The sequence below is a fragment of the Pelodiscus sinensis genome, chromosome 28 (genome assembly GCF_049634645.1).
Source record: "Pelodiscus sinensis isolate JC-2024 chromosome 28, ASM4963464v1, whole genome shotgun sequence".
NCBI lineage: Eukaryota > Metazoa > Chordata > Testudines > Trionychidae > Pelodiscus > Pelodiscus sinensis.
In genome coordinates this window covers 12,295,887-12,314,704 of record NC_134738.1, presented here as the reverse complement: position 1 = coordinate 12,314,704, position 18,818 = coordinate 12,295,887, and the positions used below count along the sequence as shown (strand labels likewise).

Sequence of the window (18,818 nt, the reverse complement as noted above, 5' to 3'; positions counted from 1 at the left end):
TCATGGTGCTGGGACATATTGGAAATTATGAATATGGGAGGCCAGACACTAATTTAACCATAAATTCCTCAAGTCCAAAAACCAAATGATATAGAATCATAGAACTGGAAGGGACCTCGAGAGGTCATCAAGTCCCGCCCCCTGCCCTCGCAGCAGGACCAAGCACTGTCTAGATCATCCCTGAGAGATGTCTATCCAACTTGCTCTTAAATATCCCCAGCAATGGAGATTCCACAACCTCCCTAGGCAATTTATTCTAGTGCTTCACCACCCTGACAGGGAGGAAGATTTTCCTAATGTCCAACCTAAACCTCCCTTGCTGAGTTTGAGCCCATTGCTTCTTGTCCCAATCCTCAGACTTGCTCTTCTGGCATGCTATTGAGTGGGTCTAATAAAGACCTGCTCAATCGCATGCTGAGGGCACTGCCCTCCACACTAAGGCCATGCCAGAGATTGATCTTCTGGCATGCGATTGAGCGGGTCTAGTAAAGACCCACTCAATCGCATGTAGAGGGCTTAGCCAATCGGTGCCGGTACTTCTCGCAGTCACGAGGAAGAAGGGAAGCCAATGAGTGCATTTATTCCCACTGACCTCCCATTGTGAAGACAGCACCAGGCTCATCTTAAACAAGCCTATCTATGTTGTTTATGTAGCTGGGGTTGCGTAGCTTATGACAACCTTCTGGGCCTTATATAGACCTGGCCTATGACCATGTACCGCCTTTGATAGGTACAACACAACTATGCCCTGCTCCGCATGCTGTGCCCAGGGCTGGCCTTACCATGAGGCGAACTGAGGTGGCCGCCTCAGGTGCCAGATTATAGGGAAGTGCCACTAGGACCCAGAGTGTAGAAAATTGTGTTTGCTGCTGGTGCATCTGTATTCTGTCTGCTCTAGACGCACAGAGATGGCGAAGTGCTGTGCTGGAGGAAGGAGGGCAGAATTGAGACCTTACAAAGTTTTGGCCCAAGCGAGGGGGCATCGGGGCGCCATTTGAGCTCCCCACCTCAGGTGCCAAAAAGTTGTGGGACGGCCCTGGTTGTGCCTTTGAGTTACAAGCGTGTTCCAGCATGGCACTTACCACGCCTCCTCCCTCCAATGGGAAGTGACTGCGACGGCAGAGCAACTGAAATAGTGCAGCTCGGATTGTTGTTCCGTGGGGCGGGGAGGTCTCTGTGCTGAGGAGGAACCCGCCAAGTTCGGGAGATGCAACTGCCGGGTCTCGGCTGCACGCTGAGCTGGGCTCTGCCACCTGGAGAGCGGCACAGCACGGGCAATTAACACCCGGCCTGGGTATCTTTGCTCATGCCGGGCTGTCTGCTTGGGGGGGAGGGAGGGAAAACGCCTCAGTGAGGTTGCAGCCTCCTCAACTGCTGTGAAGTGGGAAATACAGACGCGTAGGAGTAAGTCTTCCTGCAGCGGGGCCGTCCCTGGAGCCAAGGAAGCAAAGCGTGGCCTTGTGAGCCCTCATGAGCAGGGCTGAGTCCAGCAGTGTCCACGGACCTGGCTGAAAATCGAGGGTTTCCATTGGCTGTTGAAAGGGGGTGTCAAAGTTTCCCGAACGCTACCTCAGCCCAAACGAGGGTCCTCATTTTGGAGCAGGGACCATCCTTTTGCTCTGGGGCCAGGTCTATGCTCCGGGGGAAGGTCAATAACGCAGCTGGGGGTCAACATATCTTAAACCAAACTTCAGCGTTGCTCCCCCGGCAGGAGGTCGACAAGAGAAACGCTCCTGCTGACTCCCCTTCCTCTGCAGAACAGCGAGGAGTCCCGGGAGTGCTGGGGTGCCCTCGGCGTTTGAAGTAGCGGGTCTTTACTAGACAGCTCTCAGTCCATAGTTCCACGGCTACCCCCAAAGTTCAGGAGAGCGCACTCACCACTGGCCTGCTCCCCCGTGGCTGGGTGCGGCCGGCTTTTCTCCAGCTGGCTCCCTCCGCTGACAGCCGCTCCCGCCCGCCCGTGTCGCGTAACTCAGCCCCCTGGACAGGTCACGGTTCAGCCCCACCCCTTAAAGTCCAGATGTTCTTTTTAAAATCGGCGTCAGCCTTGACTCTGGGCCCCATGTGCCTCAGGCCCTTCTCTCAGGGCTCCCCATCTCCATTGCCCCTTTCTCGGGGCCCTGCACCAGTGACTGGCAGGGAATTCGAGCCCACCCCGCTCTGAGCTCCAGGCCAGGAATGCCAGGACAGGCAGCCACGACTTTTTCCTACCAGGCTTCTCTCAAGTCCTCTCCCCCACAAACCTCTCTGGGCTCATCCCACACTCAGGGTCAGGCCTCATGGGGCCTCCCCCTTCAAGCTTCCCCCTTCCTACTCCTCATTCAAAGGCTTCCCAGGGCTGGGGGGGGGGGGGGGCACCCTACAAGTTCACTTCCTGCCTTCTCCTCAGGGCAAGTCACCAGAACCTGTTTCACCCCAGCAGGGGCATCTTTTCACAGGACTTCGGGGGGGGGGGGGGAGAGAGGCACAGCTTAAAGGGCCATTAGCAGGGAGAGCATGAAATGTGATTATACCGCGTGCTGCAAATTCATGAGGGGGCGGGGCAACACAATATGGAAGACAGAATGGAGCATACCGGCCTATGGAAGAACATAAGAGCGGCCAGACTGGGTCGGACCAAAGATCCATCTAACCCAGCGTCCTGGCTGCCGACAGTGGCCAATGCCAGGTGCCGCAGAGAGAGTGAATAGAATCAGGGAATCAACAAATGATCCCTCTCTTGTCACCCAATCCCAGCCCCTGACAAACAGAGACTAAGGGACACCATCCCTACCCATTCTGGCTCATAAGTATTGATAGAGCTAACCTCCATGAATTTATCTAATTTTTTTTTTTACCACTGTTAAATTCCTGGTCTGCACAACATCCTCTGGCAAGGAGTTCCACAGGTTGACTGTGTGCTGAATGAAGAAAAACTTCCTTTTATTTGTTTTAAATCTGCTGTCTATTCATTTAATTTGGTGGCTCCTAGTTCTTATATGATGGGAGCAACTAAATAACTTTTCCTTATTCGCTTTCTCCATAAAATTGAAAAGTAAAATTGAAAAGCTGGTAAACAGCTCTGCTACACCCTGCCTGCCTCTTTGTCTGCCTCCTTGCCCCCATGCACCTCCCCAGCAGTCACAATAACACTCCCCTCTCTTTCCCTCCAGCTCCCTTGCAGGGCAATTCCTCCTCTGTTTATAGTCTACCCCACCCCACCCCACCTCTTTCCCAGCTGAGCTTCATCATCAATGAAGCTGCTGTTTGTTAGTTGACCTCTCCAGCTCTCTCTAATTCTCCAGTCACCTGTGTAGGATACACCCCGCTCCACAGAACACGGGATTACTGGACTTGCTCAGCCCCGGCTGTGTATGCAGCTCTGCCCATGGGAAAAAAAGGCATAAGCATAGGAGATGTTTCTTCCTGACCCCCTTTTCCTTGGAGTGGGTGTGACGTAGTGGGGGTACCTGGCTGGTTTCTATGCTGCTGGCTCTGGGGTAACCCCCACTGGCTGCAGTTGGTACCACGGCCCAGCAAAACAGGATGAGTCATTATGCAAAGGGATTTCTCAACCTGTCTGACCACTAACCCCCATGGAGAGGAACAAAGGAAGGTGGATGCTGCCCTGGCTGGGGGGCAGGGCTGGAAGAGGGTTAGTTAGTTCCTGGCTGGAAAGCAGGGAAGAAGGAACTGGGGAGGGGGCTGGGATCCCCCCATCTCAAGGGGGCACTGAGGCCTCTTAGCCCCAGTTCCTGTAACCAGATTACATCTGTGCTGCGCTGGGCTGGAGGAGCAATAAACCACCCTCAATTCCACTGGCCTTTTGTGGCTTTTCAGGGTGCAGGAGACGGGGGCCCCCCAACGCGCCATCACAGTGGGTTGCTGGCCTGAAGCAGCAGCTGAGTTAATATTCCTTTCCAAACCTTGGGAAATAATTTGAACAAGGCTTGGCATTCCTGATAGAGGGAGGGTTAAAAAACACAAGCAGGGAAAAGTTCATGTTCCCCTCCCTGTCCCCATCCCCCCCAAAAAAGACCCAATCCATGTTGTTTCTCCTTTTGAAAAATCAGCCGTAAGGGCAAAAATCCTTCAGAGCTTTCTGAGCCCCCAGTCCTGGTGATTTCATTAGCGATTAGCCAGCATAAGGCAGACAAACTTTGGCCCTGAACACCCCCCATGTCCGGTCTCCAGTTACGGCCTCTCCATTGTCCTCCTTAGTCCTGGTTAGCTGCTGATCTTTTCCAGCCCCAAAGGGCTTCGCACAGCTGGCTTCCTGTTCGCAGGGCCTGTCACTCCCTTCGCTGTTACAGAAGCGAATATGTTAAAGAGCAGTCAGAGTTTGCAAAGCGGCTCCTGCGAGCGACATGGCAGATTTCTCTTCCCCTTGGCAACGGCCACGTCAGGTCTGCCAGATTCCAAAGGGGGCTTTTATTTCTCCCCTCGAAATAGCTGGTGCTAGCCCGCTCCTGGGGAACCGGGCTGAGCTCTGCTTGCTTTGCTCTCTGCATCCTCCTGCCCAGAAAGCAGGAAGGTAGGGGAAAGGAAGGAGAACTGAGCAGGTAACGGGGTTAGCGCGACTGAATCCCACTTGCCCTAAGAGTGGTAGCTCCTGACCCAGAAGTATCAAACAGCAGGAGGCAGTGAGGTCCTAAGTGTTGCACACTGCTCTGGGAGGAAGCTCCTAGCTCTGCCACTGGCCTCTGCATCACCTTGGGTGACTCACTTATCCCCCCCTTGGTCTTGTTTGTTTAGGCCAGCGGTGGGCAACTTTGTGGCCCACAAGGGGCCCATGGGGGTTCTATAAGTGGCCTGTGGGATAGTTTTGCAATGTGCAGTGTTGCCAGATTCTATTGGTTTCCATCCGTGTCATTTTTTTCCTACCGATATTACTAAAGTGACAGGCACGTACAGCCATGGCCGGTGGAGGGAGGGGCAGGCGGATCGCACACAGCACTGACTCTGAGAGCCGGGCGACCCCCTGCAGCCAATCCCAGTGCTGCCACAGTTCAATCGGCACCCTGCAAAGTCTAGGGACGCCAGTGCAGCGAGCAAACCTGCCCCCCCCAATCCAGGGAGACTGTCTCAGTTACTTCCATCTTCCTGCCCACTGAGATGGAGATGGGGCACTCATGTGGCCCACTCACTAGCCTGGGTTGCCCATGGCTGCTTGGACTGTCAGCGCTTTGGGGGCAGGCTCTGCCTCTCCCGATGGGTGTAACTGGGGTGTAAGTCCCAGTCTGGGTAGACGTGCAGGCGTTAGCTCTGCTGGAGTGAGCATGCTAAAAATAGCCACTCGAGCCGCCTGCTGCAGTAGGGACCGAGGCTCTCAGATAGGTGTGGCCTTGGGCAGCTTGCCTGAGTGCCCTCCGTGCCACCCTAGCCCCTTGGCAAGCTTGAGCAGCGTTGGCACGTACCCAAGCTGAGAATACTCTGAGTATGGGCAGCTCCCGGCCCTGGGGAGCCCTGATCAGTAACACGGTCCCTTTCGCGGCTTGCTCCTTGCAGGAGGGCACCTGTGGAACCTGCTGGCTGCTATCCCCAAGGAGGTCTGGTCCTCAGGCTTCATTCCACGCGAGCATCACATCCAGCCCCCGGCGGGGCGGGACCAAGGCTGGGCTGCGGCGCTGTCCCGGGGAAGTCACCTTGCGAGGCAGGTGCTCAAGGTGTGAAAATTGACTCTGTGCAAAGTGCCAGCCCAAAGCCGGGGCCTCCGGAGCCAGATGCTGGCCCCTCCCCTCCCCTGCCCTTGCCAAAATTCATCTGCTTCTGGTATCCATGGATTGTGTCACAGGCCGTACAAATGCTCAGTCCAGCCCTGGGAGAGGGCTGTGGGGCAGACAGCAGGGGCAGGTAGAAGCCAACGAGGACCCAGCTGAGGGCTGTGTAAATGAGCGCTCCGGGAAGGGAGGGAAGACTGGCTCACTCTTGCTCCATCTGGGGAGCAGGAGGGATCTGGCCGGGAGGGAAGCTGGAGACTTCCTGAGACAGGGCAGGGCTGGGGAAAGGCAGGCAGAGCTGGGGAGCTGCGGCCTGACCTCGCTCCCAGGCGGGAGGGCCTGAGGCAGGGCCGGAGGGGCAGTAGGGCTGCAGGAGGACAGCCAGGATAGAAGGCATCCGGGCCGCCCCCCACTTGCCAATGATAAGTGGCCATTTCAGACAGCAGCTTGCCCCTGAGGTAAGGGAACAGATGCCGGCTGGGCATGGGACACTGAGACAAGGTGGATATAGGGGTCGTGGGGGGTTCCTTGAGGGATGTAGGTCCCAATGTAAGGTGGCAGAACCATTAACATATAGACAAGTAACAGAGGGCACTGGGGACCCCAGGGCGGAATAGCGCTAATTCTCAAGTGACCAGCAGGAGGCGCCGGGGAAGTGAGTCGCACCATGTTAGCGTCACATGACCACATAGGAGTCCCGCTCCTTGACAGCTGCTACACTTGCCGGGGTGAAAGGGGGGGCTCTGGCCACAGAGATATCACCAAAACAGGCCCCCCCAGGCGCTTTGAATGGAACAATACGCCGTTTGCTTCCTAGGATGTTTATTTTAGCCACTGGTTGCTCTCCGGTTCCCGCAGCCCCGCGAGAGGCTGGGAGCATTAAGGTTTTGTTTTTGTTCTTGGTTTATTTTTCTTTCCATTATAGACATTATTAAAAAAAATAAATTTTACAATAATACATTTTTGTCATTGTTGTTTGGTTGATCATTAAAAAAAAAAAGGAAAGAAAGAAAGGAATTACAAAAAAAAAAGCCACACCGTATATGTATATGGTTATGTATATACATACATATATGTAGATATAGGTGGTCTCTATATACATACACTATATATGTATATATAAAACAAAAGAAAACTTAAAGAGAATAACATACATAGGCTCCCATCCATGGATGGCCCCTCCCGTCCAAGCCAAACCCAACGGGAGAAAGGACAAAATCCCCATTGAAAGAGCCATTAGGAAACACTGGACATTCTTTTCACGGTGAAAGGTGGGTTTTTTCTTTGATTTTAAAATTTTCATCAATCCTGGGAAAGGAAAAGATTTCAAGAGGCCCACTCCTTGGAACTGGCGAAAGAATCCGTGGGGTCGCCGGCTGCCTGCATTCTGATCCTACGTTTGCCCATCCACGCAGGGGAGTTTACGGTCCGCCTGTGAAATGTTCGTGGCTTCCCCCCACACCTACAGCATCCTGGTTCGAGTGGGGGGATGTAAAGCATGTGGATCTCTCAGGACGCCGAATACCGGACTTCCCCTGGGGTGGGAATTAAACATAGAGAATTCTCAAGCAGCAAAGAGAAATTGAACAAGAGGAGAGGGAAAAAGGTCTCTGCCCTTTACTCCATTCTACCGCCAGCCCCCTGCAAACAGCTCTGGTGATCCTGGCATGGCCAGTGTCCACTCTGTCCTTCAGCCTTCACCAAAGCATCAGTCGGTCTCCACCTGTTCCCCCTAGTTCCGTTCACAGCTTTGGATCCATGGCGTGCGTGCGTGTGTGTGTGTGTTCCAGGCTGATGAGTCTCAGGCGCTTGCTTCAGAACGGAAAAAACCATAAATACCTATAAAAGAAAACAACCACAGTTCATCCCCTGGAGGCATGTCCACCCAGAGGTCGCTGTTTCCCGGGCTGGCGTCACCTCTCTTCTGGCGCATTCAGTGTCTGACGCACGGGTGCTTGTTGATTTCATTTCTCACAAGCAGAAACCCTGGGAGAAAACAACTTGAGAGAGAGAATTCTTGCAAGAGTTTTTGGGGGTGTACGCGTGAGCGAGTGTGGGTTTCGTTGGTGTTTCCTTCACAACGCGCTTCCTCTCTCCTTTATAATGCCAGTTTCACAAGAAGGAATGGGAGAGCAGAGAGGATCCTTGTGGCTGAATGTCGGCCGCCAGATGCCTTCTGGTCCACAAAAGTCTTCTGGTCTGGCATAATGTCTGTGGTCAGCTGGGTCTGTGGGCAGAGGAATGGAAACCAGATTTAGTTTAGTGGCAGAGCTCTGTGTTTGCATGAGGGAAAGCTCCTGAACTGATCTTGGAATAACATATCTGCTGTACTAAACACTGTGTCTACCTCATAGAGCTTGATCTCATGCTTAACCCAGGTCAGAGAACAACAGCCAGTTAACTCGGCATTAAGCCCAGTAACCTGTCTGTGTGCAACATAGCAAGGGATCCAATATTGACAGGAAGATGTCCAAAGATGGATATAATCTACCACTTCCCTTGTCAATTTCGTCCAGTGGCTTTTCCCTCATCATTAAAAAAAAATTAACTACCAATTGTTGTCAGATCTGGTTGGCTACAGGGGTGAGATGTGAGTTTGGTAAATATCTTTTAATTTTTTTTCTGATATTTTCTAAATTTGGGAGAGGAGTCAAAGAAATTAAAGTGTAACCCACACACCTAATGTGTAGGGTGACACTGTCCCATAGAGTGTCACCTAGACCCTGTACAGCAAACAATAAGCATGAGTGTGCTCTATAGCTGAAGCTGAGGTGTATTGATACCTACACTAAGATCCAGAGGTTACAGGTTCAAATCCATCCTGTGGTGGTTATAAAAGCTCTTTTGCATTTTTTCTCAATAATTGGTTTGCCACCTTTTTTTTTCAAAACTGAATTTTTCATTTCCAAAATTTGTTTTTTCCCCAAAATTCGGCCTGGGAGGGGGGGTATTTCCTCATAAATTTTGAAAATGTCACTCTTTCTCTCGAATGGGTTGAAAAAAACCAGGTGACATTTTCGAAACTGCCCTGAAAATTTTTCCACTTTTGGTATTTAAAAATGTCATCGGCGTTTCAAACGCTGGAGGAAAAAAACAGCTCGCCAGCCGGCTCTTCACAAAGCTGCCAGGTCACTGCTGCTGTGCTGAGTGAGCTCGGCTACAGCAGATCTAAACAGAACATAACGGATGTTATGGCACCAACTGGTGCGCCCAGTCGAGCTGAATAGGAATGCAGTGCCGCCCGCTTCTCCCCTACGGTGCTCCTGTAGCCTTGGGAACTCTCCCAGAATGCACTGCGGCTAGAAACTTGGATGAGAACTGTGGGAGAGCTACCCAGCAGGCATAGCAACTGCCTTGCTTTAGTATGGATGGGAGGCAAACCCGCCAGGGGTCCTTAAACCGTTTCAGCTGGGTTCATGTGGACACGCTAAACCGTTTATGCTTAATCCAGCAGAAGAGAAATAGTTCAATTCTCTAGCACAGACAACGCCTCAAATACTGAGCACACTCCAGCAAGACACTTGGCCCCTTCAGGTTCCCATTATTTTATTGCCTGGACAATGCCTAGATTCCAGGTGACCTGGGCGATGGGTAGGTCTTCAGAGCAATTAAACACATGTGCCTGCCCTGTTGAGCTTGCAGGCTGTAAAACTGGAGCATAGACATACAAACTCAGACTGGGCATATAGGATTGAAGCTACAGAGCCTTGCAGAATCAGGCTGTAATCAGACCACTGGCAGAGAAAAATCGATGTAAGATACGCAATTCCAGCTACGACAACTGCGTAGCGGGAGTTGCCGTACTTTATATTGATTCTCTAGGGTGGCCCCACCGCAAGAGGTCAGTGGGAGAAACTCTCCTGTTGACTTCCTCTACTCCTCATGACTGCGAGGATTACCACAGTTGACAGGGTATCCTCAGCATTTGATTTAGTGGGTCTGTATTAGACCTGCTAAATTGAACCCTGGAAAACCGATCACCGGAGCACTGATCTTCGAGTAAATGTAGACAAATCCTTATGGGTTAGCATGTGTTGTGGGGCCAGCAAAATGGGCTGAGTATGTGCTAGGGACTCAGATCAATAGAGCCCCTGAGATGTGGGAACAGAGAAGGAATAGATCTGTGTGATTTTAAAGGCTTGGCCGTTTTCTCTAATTCCTCATTTGTAACAGAACCTGGCTCCAACCCGTGCCTCTGCTGGCATGCACACAGCACACCAAGCAGCCTCAGGTTCATGTTTCCATGAGCTGCAGCCTTCCCCTTTCTCTCTTCCCCAGAGATGCCCCGACACCTACCTCCGAGAAGCAGAGACTGTGCTCTTTGGATTTGTTTAGCTTCGGTCCGTGTTCCTGTGGAGGAGACAGAACAAGCCAGGAGTCTTACCAAAGCTCTTAGGGCTTCATGCAACCCTGAAATCAGATCTGACAGCCAGCTATCGTTACCCCTATTTTATAGATGGGTCAACTGAGGCAGAAAGAGAGCAAAGTGACTTGTCTAGGCTCACACATTAAGTTGGGGGCAGACGGGAACAGAGCCTCAACTCTCAGTCTCCTTCTCTATCTGCTGCCTTAGATTCCTTCAGAGCTGGGAACAGAACCCAGAAATCCTTGCTCCCCGGTACTTGCTGCATCATGGACAGACACTGATCGATCAGAGATTCATACCTATAATGGCCACGGAACATCATGGGCCAAGGAACATCATCGGTGTGTGACAGAATAAAGGGGGGTGATGACAGCGTGACCAGAGAGCAAGTGTGAAAAATCAGGACAGGAGTGGGAGCTAATAGGTAATACATAAAACAAAGTCCTGAATATTGGGGCTGTCCCTATCAATGGTCCCTCTAATTTTTCTCAAGCCTGTGCGGAATAAATGTTGTGATATGCACCACGGCATGTGTGGATGTGCACCACCAAGAGAAACACCTGCTGCCAGTTCTGCTAAGCCACTGGGTGGCTGCCCAAGTGCCCAGCTCACAGGGAATGCTGGTCCCTATAAAATCGGAAGAGACCCATGTGAAGATTCAGAAGCATCTTTGTTGCCAGGCAATTCCAGACCAAGCTTCCTCCTTCCTGTCACTTCTCTTTAATCTCCAGAAACAAAGCTGTAAAATCCACTCGGGGGGGTTACATTCTGCAGGAGACGAATCAGAAAGGAATGGGCGGGCCCGTGCCATACCCTAGGTTCTAAAGGCCGGACTTATTCCACCAGCGCCGCTCACACAAACTGTACCTCCGGAGCACACTAAGCCCAATTTCCTGGGAGTTAAACTTTTGCAGTTTTCCCCTGTCCTTGCAGAGCCGGCCTGCAAGGGCATCAGGAGCTGTTCTCATTCCGATCACAGGCCTCCAATTACCCGGCTTCCACATTTGCATGGGGCATCTGAAGGCAGTTCAGAGAGTGTTGAAACATTAAGTCTCTCTGGGTGCGCTTTGTACGCTGGGGCTGTCAGCAACGCTTTGAGCAGGAGAGAAGAAAGAAAATTCTCATCCCTCGCTCCCTGGGCTGCTTAGCCTCTCTGCTGGACTCCTGCCTAGATCCGGGCAGCCGGTGCAAACAAACTCATGCTGCAAATATTCGTCCAACTTCTGCAAACTCCACTTGACGGAGTTCACGGCTCTCTTGTGTCTCTTGCCGGGAAGCGTGGCAGCATGTGAACCCAGATATCGTTGCTGGGTTTTTATCCCACTTGCAGATCCCCGCGAGCCTGGGGGCCCCTGCAGCTCCTCCTACATCTGGCCATCAGGGCTACTCCTGAGCGTTCGGCTGAGACGAGTTGACTTGCCCGTTCGAAAAGGCGCTGTGGGTTTTGCCCAGTTCCAGCCGTTGGCCAATCACTCCCAGGCCGTGTTTAGGGTTGCCAGATGGTTTCAACAAAAATACCGGACACACTTGACTTTACATCACTATCGACATGACATCTGATTTAGAAAATACCCGACATTTCTACTTTCTCAATTTGTTTCCCAGACAGAAAGCTCAAAACTGGACTGTCCGGTTCAAAACTGGACACCTGGCAACCCTAGCTGTGTTCTGCCATGAAACCCTGGTGAGAGAGAGCTAGGAAGGCTGAGTGGAGGGAGGGGTTTGGCCCATGAAATGAGCAGGCCCAATTCAAGAACAAAAGCACTAACAAGAGGCTCTCTTGGTCTCAGGACAATAGACCTCTTAGTGCGGGGGAAGGCCATAAAAGCACAGAACCTCTCAATGGAAAGTAGGATGGGGCCATTAGCTGCAGCTCTCCTTTTCAGAATGAAAGGGGAAATGCTCAGCCTCAGGAAAGTAAAGGGATTTTCATTCACATTTCAGACCCCATTGTGCACCTCCGGAGGCCACCGCTGCACAATGGCCAAGTGTGAGCGCACACATCCAGAAGGACACACACACAGGTGTGCACACACACTCACACATAGACATACACACGCATGGGTGCACACATGGACACACACACACACAAACGGACATACAAACACAAACACAAATGGACACAGGCACACACACAGACACACACACAAACAAACACCCGGACGCACACACATGAACACACACACACAGACACACACTTACGGACACACACGCGCTCAGCCAAGAAAAAGACATTTCACCGGAAAAAGAAAACCACCTCCACAAGAGACACACAACACAACTCTCCCGAGTGATGCTTTCCCAATGATGTGCACATGCAGACACGTTCTTTCTGTTTATGTAGCTGTGAGCCCCCGCGTGGTATTCTATTGTGCCTTGCTGGTTTGCACCTCTGCTACTCAGACACCAGGTTAACACACGTCGGCCCCTTCTCCTGCAAAGCCCCAATTCCTTTCCCATGAAGAATGCAGATTCGGTGACAGCAAACTATTTTGGGAACTGGAGTCAGATCCACCAAATTGTTTTGGCAGCAAAACACCTTAAAATCTGAAAAAAATATTTTACGTTGACCTTTTTTTTAATGTTTTTGTTTTTTGTTTTTTGTTCATATCAACTTTGAGTTTCAAAATGTCATTTCATTGTATTGGGGGAAACTTCCAGATGTTTAAAAATGGTCCAGAATCCGAAACATCACTCAAAAGAAAACATGTCACACAGCTTGATATTTCATTCTTTCTTTTCATTTTTTGATTTGATTTTGATTTTTTTTTAATCGGTTTCAGTTCAACCCGAAACATTTTTTCCTGATTTCCCAGAACTGCCAAGCAGCCCAAACATCCATTATTAGCGCAGCTCTAAATAGGAGGGAGGCCTGAGTGAAATCTGAGTAACACACAGACCTTGTATGCTGCGGGGAGGGTCATGTTTTCTGCTTGTGAAAACGTGCGTAGCTCCATTGGCTTCCGTCAAGCTGCCCAGCTGCGCCGGCAGAGGGTTTGGCTCTTGTGAGTCCCCTGAGTTCTGTGGTACGACACTGGGTTTACTCCAAAATCAGGCTCATTTCCTGGTTTCAACATTTCCTTTGTAAATCATAGAACTGGAAGGGACCTCCGGGGGTCATCAAACCCCGTGTCCTGACTCCATAGCAGGACCAAGAGGGTTGATCTGGCCCACAGAGGCCCTGCCGCCCCTCCCACCCCCAGGCCAATCAGAGCTTGGGGGCGGAGGAAGCGCACAAAGTTTCCTCCACCCTGCCAGGAGCACGTGGCACTTAAAAGTGCCGCATGCTCCTGGCAGGGTGGGAGGAGATTTCACGTGCTCCCCCGCCCCCAAACCCTGATTGGCCCGGGAGCAAGAAGGAGCGCACAAAGTTACCTCCGCCCTATCCCGTCCAGCAAGGAATCTTCGTGCGCTCCTCCGCCCCCCAACCCCTGGGGTTGCCCTGCCAGGAGAATGGGTGCTTAGTAGGAAGGGAAGGGCAAAGAGCAAAGCATCCTGGCCCCGCCCCTTCTGTTTTGGGCCCCACCCCTTCCATGGCGGCCCCAGCCAAAAATTATTGCCCATCCCTGATCTAGATCACCCCTGACAGCTGTCTGTCCAACCTGCTCTTAAATATCTCCAGTATGGAGAGTCCAACCCCTCCCCCTCCCCCAGGCAATTTAAGATTTACAGAGACAATTTTACTCCCTCTCCTTCCACTGAGTAGCAACTGAGTTCAGGGTTTGACCGAGTGGAGCTCACTGGGTTTACTATGCGCAAAGCTACTCTACTAGTAAGCGACTTCAGCACTATTCCGCCATGCCGCCACCCAGGAGCTCTTCCGTCGTCAGGTGGCCAACGGAGCAGAAGATGCGGTAATGCTGACAACTGGGTTGTTTTTCCCTTTCTTGCCACTTAGGAGAACAATTCCGCCAAGTGCGTCTCACCTGGAACAGCGAGCCGAGGTGCCCACCAAGGCGGCGCCAGGGCCCTGATGTGCCGCAATTCTAGCATGAAATTGAGCAGCTGATTGTCTCAGGGAGTGGTAACGAGAAAACATAAGATGTAATTACTCAAGCATGCCGGATCTAATTAGAGGCTGCCCAAGGGTGACTTTGCTGCCTTCACGTGTGCTCGCCAGCCTGAAGGAGGAGAAGAGACACTGTTTCCGCGGCGACGGACAGAGACTCATCCTCCAATGGGGACTGTGAGGAGGAGATGTCCATCTAGCTCGCTAGCAATTTGGGGCGAGCACGGTGTCCTTGTGTGAGCTTATAGAGTGACTAAAGCAACGGGGTCCCCTTCTGGATCAAGGCCTCTCAACATTACCATCGGAGAAACGTTAAAAGACAGGAGGACTGCCGAGCAATTCCAATCTCTCTCCATACACCACCCCAAACAGCAGCTGGATGCTCCTCTTGCCTTCTAGAACTAGGGGTCACCAAGTGAAATGAATCGGCAGCAGGTTTAAAACAAACCAAAGAACATTTTTCTTCACACAGCGCACAGTCAACCTGTGGAACTCCTCGCCAGAGGATGTTGTGCAGGCCGGGACTTTAACAGGGTTCAAAAAAGAACTAGATAAATTCACGGAGGATAGGTCCATCAATACCTATTAGCCAAGATGGGTAGGAATGGTGTCTCTAGCCTCTGTTTATCAGAGGTTGGAAATGGATGACAGGGGTGGATCACTTGATGATTCCCTGTTCTGTTCTTTCCGTCTGGGGCACCTGGCATTGGCCACTGTCAGCAGACAGGACGTTGGGCTAGATGGACCTTTGGTCTGACCCAGTGTGGCCATTCTGATGTTCTTATGTTCTTCAGCAATGCCGCTTTGGTGCAGGGACGAAGGAAGCAGTGATACTGAGGTTCTGAGGTGAGGACTGAAGGTTGTTGGGTTGGGTTAGCTATCGTGAACCCAACACCTTCTAAACCCCTAGACCAGGTGAATTGTGCTAAGGCTCGTGCTACTGTGATTGAGTGTAAGCCTTGCTATGGAACACCTGGCCTTGGCTTCACTAGGGCTGTGTCTACACTGGCGCGATCTTGCGCAAAAACTTGCTGCCTTTATACACTGGCCATGTGTTCTTGCGCACGTCAACTGACGTTCTAATGTATGAAATCAGGACTTCTTGCACCAGAACTCTGACACTCCCACTCAGGAAGAAGCCCTTTTGCGCAACTGTTCTTGCGCAAGAGGCCAGTATAGACAGGCAACATGAATTTCTTGCGCAAGAAAGCCCTATGGTTAAAATGGCCATCAGAGCTTTCTTGCGCAAGAGAGCGTCTACACTGGCACGGATGCTCTTGCGCAAAAGCACATCTGTTGTGGAAAAGCACATGCCAGTGTAGACGCTCTCTTCTGGAAGAGTTTTTGCATAAGAGCTCTTCCTCAAAAGAGTTTTTGCGTGAGAACATGCCAGTGCAGATGTAGCCTAGAGGTTTAGAGGGCATTGGAGGGCACCAGATAATACCACATCTTTCAGGCCTAGTCACCACAGCTGTTGGTTAGAGTCCATGTACCCAAGCGGGCATCAAGCTACCTAGTTCCTATAACACAAGCCGCCTGGGTAATTACTTGGATGGGCTGGTGTATTTTCACTGCTTCTGGTACCCGAGCAGGCAGAGTAAAGCCAGGCCAGGTAGGTCTCTGCAAGCTGCACACAACCCCTGCAGCCGCAGTGCGGCCACATCTAGGCAATGCTGCAACAGAGACTTCCCAATGGGTATCGGCTCTTGCCAGCTCCTGCTCCCAAGCAACAGAAAGTCTCCAGGACCAATGGGATCAGAAAGGGCCAAGGTCGGAGCCATGAATTGTGGGTTTGGATGTTGAAGTCTCAGATCCTTGCCAGCCCGTGTAGTTCTGGTTCTGTTCCTCGATTCGATTCAAAAGCAGAAGGGTCTGGTTCCTGGTTGGTTCTGGCTGAGTTCTCCTGATGACTTCAATCCAAGATGGGGGAAATCCCCAAACGCGGCTCCTCTCTTCGGGCGGCACCTGGTGGGGTCAAGATCCCAACAGAAACTCTTGGCAATGTTTCCGTGTCCTGGGACCTGAGCGCTGGCCCCAACTCGGCTTCGGACATCACCTTCATCTTCAGCTAGATCCAGCCCTCACCCCGCTCCCATAGCCCATCTCCAGCAGGGTTAGAGAGCTGTGTGCGCGCAGGGGGGCGTATGCCGTAAACCCACAGCCTGTCTGGAGATTGATGGACACGGTCAGGCCTCACCCAAAACAACAAGCCTCTGTGTAAAGCCAACCCGGGGAAAAACTGGGGGGCAGGGGAAAGCATGAGGCTGTTCAGGAACCCTGGAGACTTCTGGGTAGTGGAGATGCTTCAGGGCTGGGTAACAGAGAATACAGTAAAAAAACAACAAAATGGTCTGGTAGCACTTTATAGACAAAGAAAACATGTCAATGGATCATGAGCTTTCGTGGGCACAGCCCACTTCTTCAGATGACCGGAGTTATGAGTTTGGGATGTGAACACTCGAAATAAATAGGAGAGGGGAAGGGGAGGGGGGAGAAAAAGGGAGGGGATGGGAGACAGAGCAGCAGTAAGTTTCTGGAGAATAGGTACTTAAGCCTAAGCAGATAAAAATCAAAGTGTTGGGCAGGGTCAAGAGGATTCTGGGTAATAAAGATTTTGGCTCAAGAGGTCCCCTTGCAAACAGCACCCTTCACTAGGCAATTCTCCCTTCCCGAGGCCGCTGGCCAAGCCCCCGCTGAGGTCCTACCTGAACAGAGGTGCACGTTGTGATCACACTGGTGTCGTAGATGGTGTTGCTGTCGTTGATGTCATCTGGCAAAGCGGGGCTCTTTTCTGTCTTCGGGGGCACGGTGACCGGCGGCGAGGGGTTTTTGGGGGGCAGGTTGACGTCTGTGCCGTTGCCAAAGGCCTGAATGGCGTTTCCTGGGAGCGAGAGGAGAGACGGCGGTTTCACTCGCTATGTCTATGCAGAGCACACATGGGGCGCAACAGCCGTCGTGAAAATGCGGGGCGCCCCCCACCGATCTGGAACAGCTTTCCAAACATTAGGAAGGGATTAACGGTCACCAGCTCCCCCTCCGCACGAGACAGGTCAGCACAGTCCCCATTTTACAGATGGAGAAACTGAGGCACCCCAAGGGGAGGCAGCTTCCCCGGGACCAAGCAGCAAGTTGGCAGTGGGGCTTGGTGGATGCGACAGCCTTATGTCAACCCACTGCCAACATTACTGCCTTATTCTGGGAACGGGACCCAGGAGTCCTGCCTCCCTCACTACTGTGCTAATCACTAGACAACAAACCCTTCCGACGGCAAGGGTTAGAATGGGGGGGGGGGCTGCTGAACCACTGAAAAATCAGTCGGGGGCTGCACAAAAGTGAGAAGAAGACAAAAAACCACCCAGCTGAGAAGCAGAAAGACACTTCTCACCTTCCCCTCACAAGCCAGAGCCTAGGAGGGTCCAGGCTAGTAGATTTGATGGGACCCACCGTGCCCTGGAGTGGGGCCAGAAATGAGGAGTTCAGTGTGTGGAAGGAGCTGCCGGGAAGGGGGTTTGGGGTGTGGGCGGGAGGATGCAAGAGTGAGTGGAGGGTGGTGGGTCTGGGAGAGTGGGAGGGTGCAGGAGCAGGCTGGGGATGGGAGTGGTGGGAGGGAGGGAGGTAGGGGGCAGGAGCGGAGTGGGGGTGCAGGGTCTGGGTGGGAGGATGCAGGAGTGGGCCGGGGGTAGGAGGGGTGGGCGGGAGGTAGGGGGCAGGAGCGGAGTGGGGGTGCAGGGTCCGGGTGGGTTGGTGGGTGTGGGAGGGTGCAGGAGCGGGCTGGGGATGGGAGGAGTGGGCGGAAGGTTGGGTGCAGGCACGGAGTGGGGGTGCAGGGTCCGGGTGGGAGGGGACTGCTGGGGAGGGGAGCCCCAGGCCATGGGGGTCAGATCCAGGCAAGCTGGGGGCCGGATCCAGCCCCCAGGCCGTAGGTTCCCCACCCCTGGATTAGAACCTAGCAGTCCTGACAGCCAGTTCTCAGCTCTAACCACTAGCAACGCTGTTCCGGGGCGGCGCCCAGCTAGCTCTATCAAGCTCCATGGTCACCAGGGAGGGGGCTGGAGGCTCAGATAACGACTGGAAAAGCCTCTGCCACTCCCTGCCCAGACTCTCCCGCCAGGGGACCAGGGGACCAGACAGCCGCCGGGGCTCTGGGACCAGCCTCCTCCTCGGGACGGGTCTGCTTGGAGCAGGCGTCCCACTCCGAGAAGCAGGCCGAGGCCGAGAGAACCAGGAGACCCTCGCTGGCACTGGGCCGCTGGGGGAGGGCGGCTGAGCAGGCATCAAGCGAGTCATTTCTCTTCCTGTCAGGCTGTCATCTCTCATTCAGACGCTTCTTCCTTCCCCGCCTCCCCCACACACGCTCTCCTCCCCCGCCTTCCTGCCCAGTCGCTGCTCCTCTCAGGCCCTCAGGATCCCACGTCCTCCCTCGGAGGGATGGAAAATCCCGTTTCATCCGTTCACCAGTTAAACGTGGGGCAGGCCGTGGGCAGGCGACTGCTCCCAGGCCCCGGTTAACCTGGTAAGCATCCCCCGGTCAGAGTGAACCGGCTACCCGGTCACATCCCTTCTCCCTCCAGCCCTCCTTTCCGCCCCGACCGCCTTGCCTTGGGACCCAGCCTGTCGCGTGTTGAAGTAGCCATGACACTGCCCCTGTGAGTAAAAGTGGCTTTCTCTCCTTAGCCCCCTCCCCCAGCCCCCAGCCCGTTTCTCAACTATCACTAAATCCCACCCTAAAACAGGCAAGTCTTGT

At 52.8% G+C, this 18,818-nt stretch overlaps 1 protein-coding gene across 5 annotated transcripts in view; it reads right to left on the bottom strand.

Moving 5' to 3' along the window:
* Nucleotides 1-6,513: 6,513 nt before the first annotated feature.
* The window catches only part of GFRA2 (GDNF family receptor alpha 2), a 117,618-nt gene continuing 105,313 nt past the window's right edge, over nucleotides 6,514-18,818 (bottom strand). For 2 of the 5 annotated variants that reach the window (XM_075910698.1, XM_075910699.1), the window contains 2 exons: nucleotides 16,780-16,955; nucleotides 13,703-16,039 (listed from right to left, as the gene is read on the bottom strand). In XM_075910698.1, the coding sequence (XP_075766813.1) occupies nucleotides 15,830-16,039; nucleotides 16,780-16,955 (386 nt within the window). In that variant the 3' untranslated portion in view covers nucleotides 13,703-15,829. Of the gene's footprint in view, nucleotides 7,927-9,995; nucleotides 10,050-13,699; nucleotides 16,040-16,779; nucleotides 16,956-18,818 lie in introns of those variants that run through there. The other 3 variants (XM_075910697.1, XM_075910700.1, XM_075910696.1) reach the window with 3 other exon arrangements.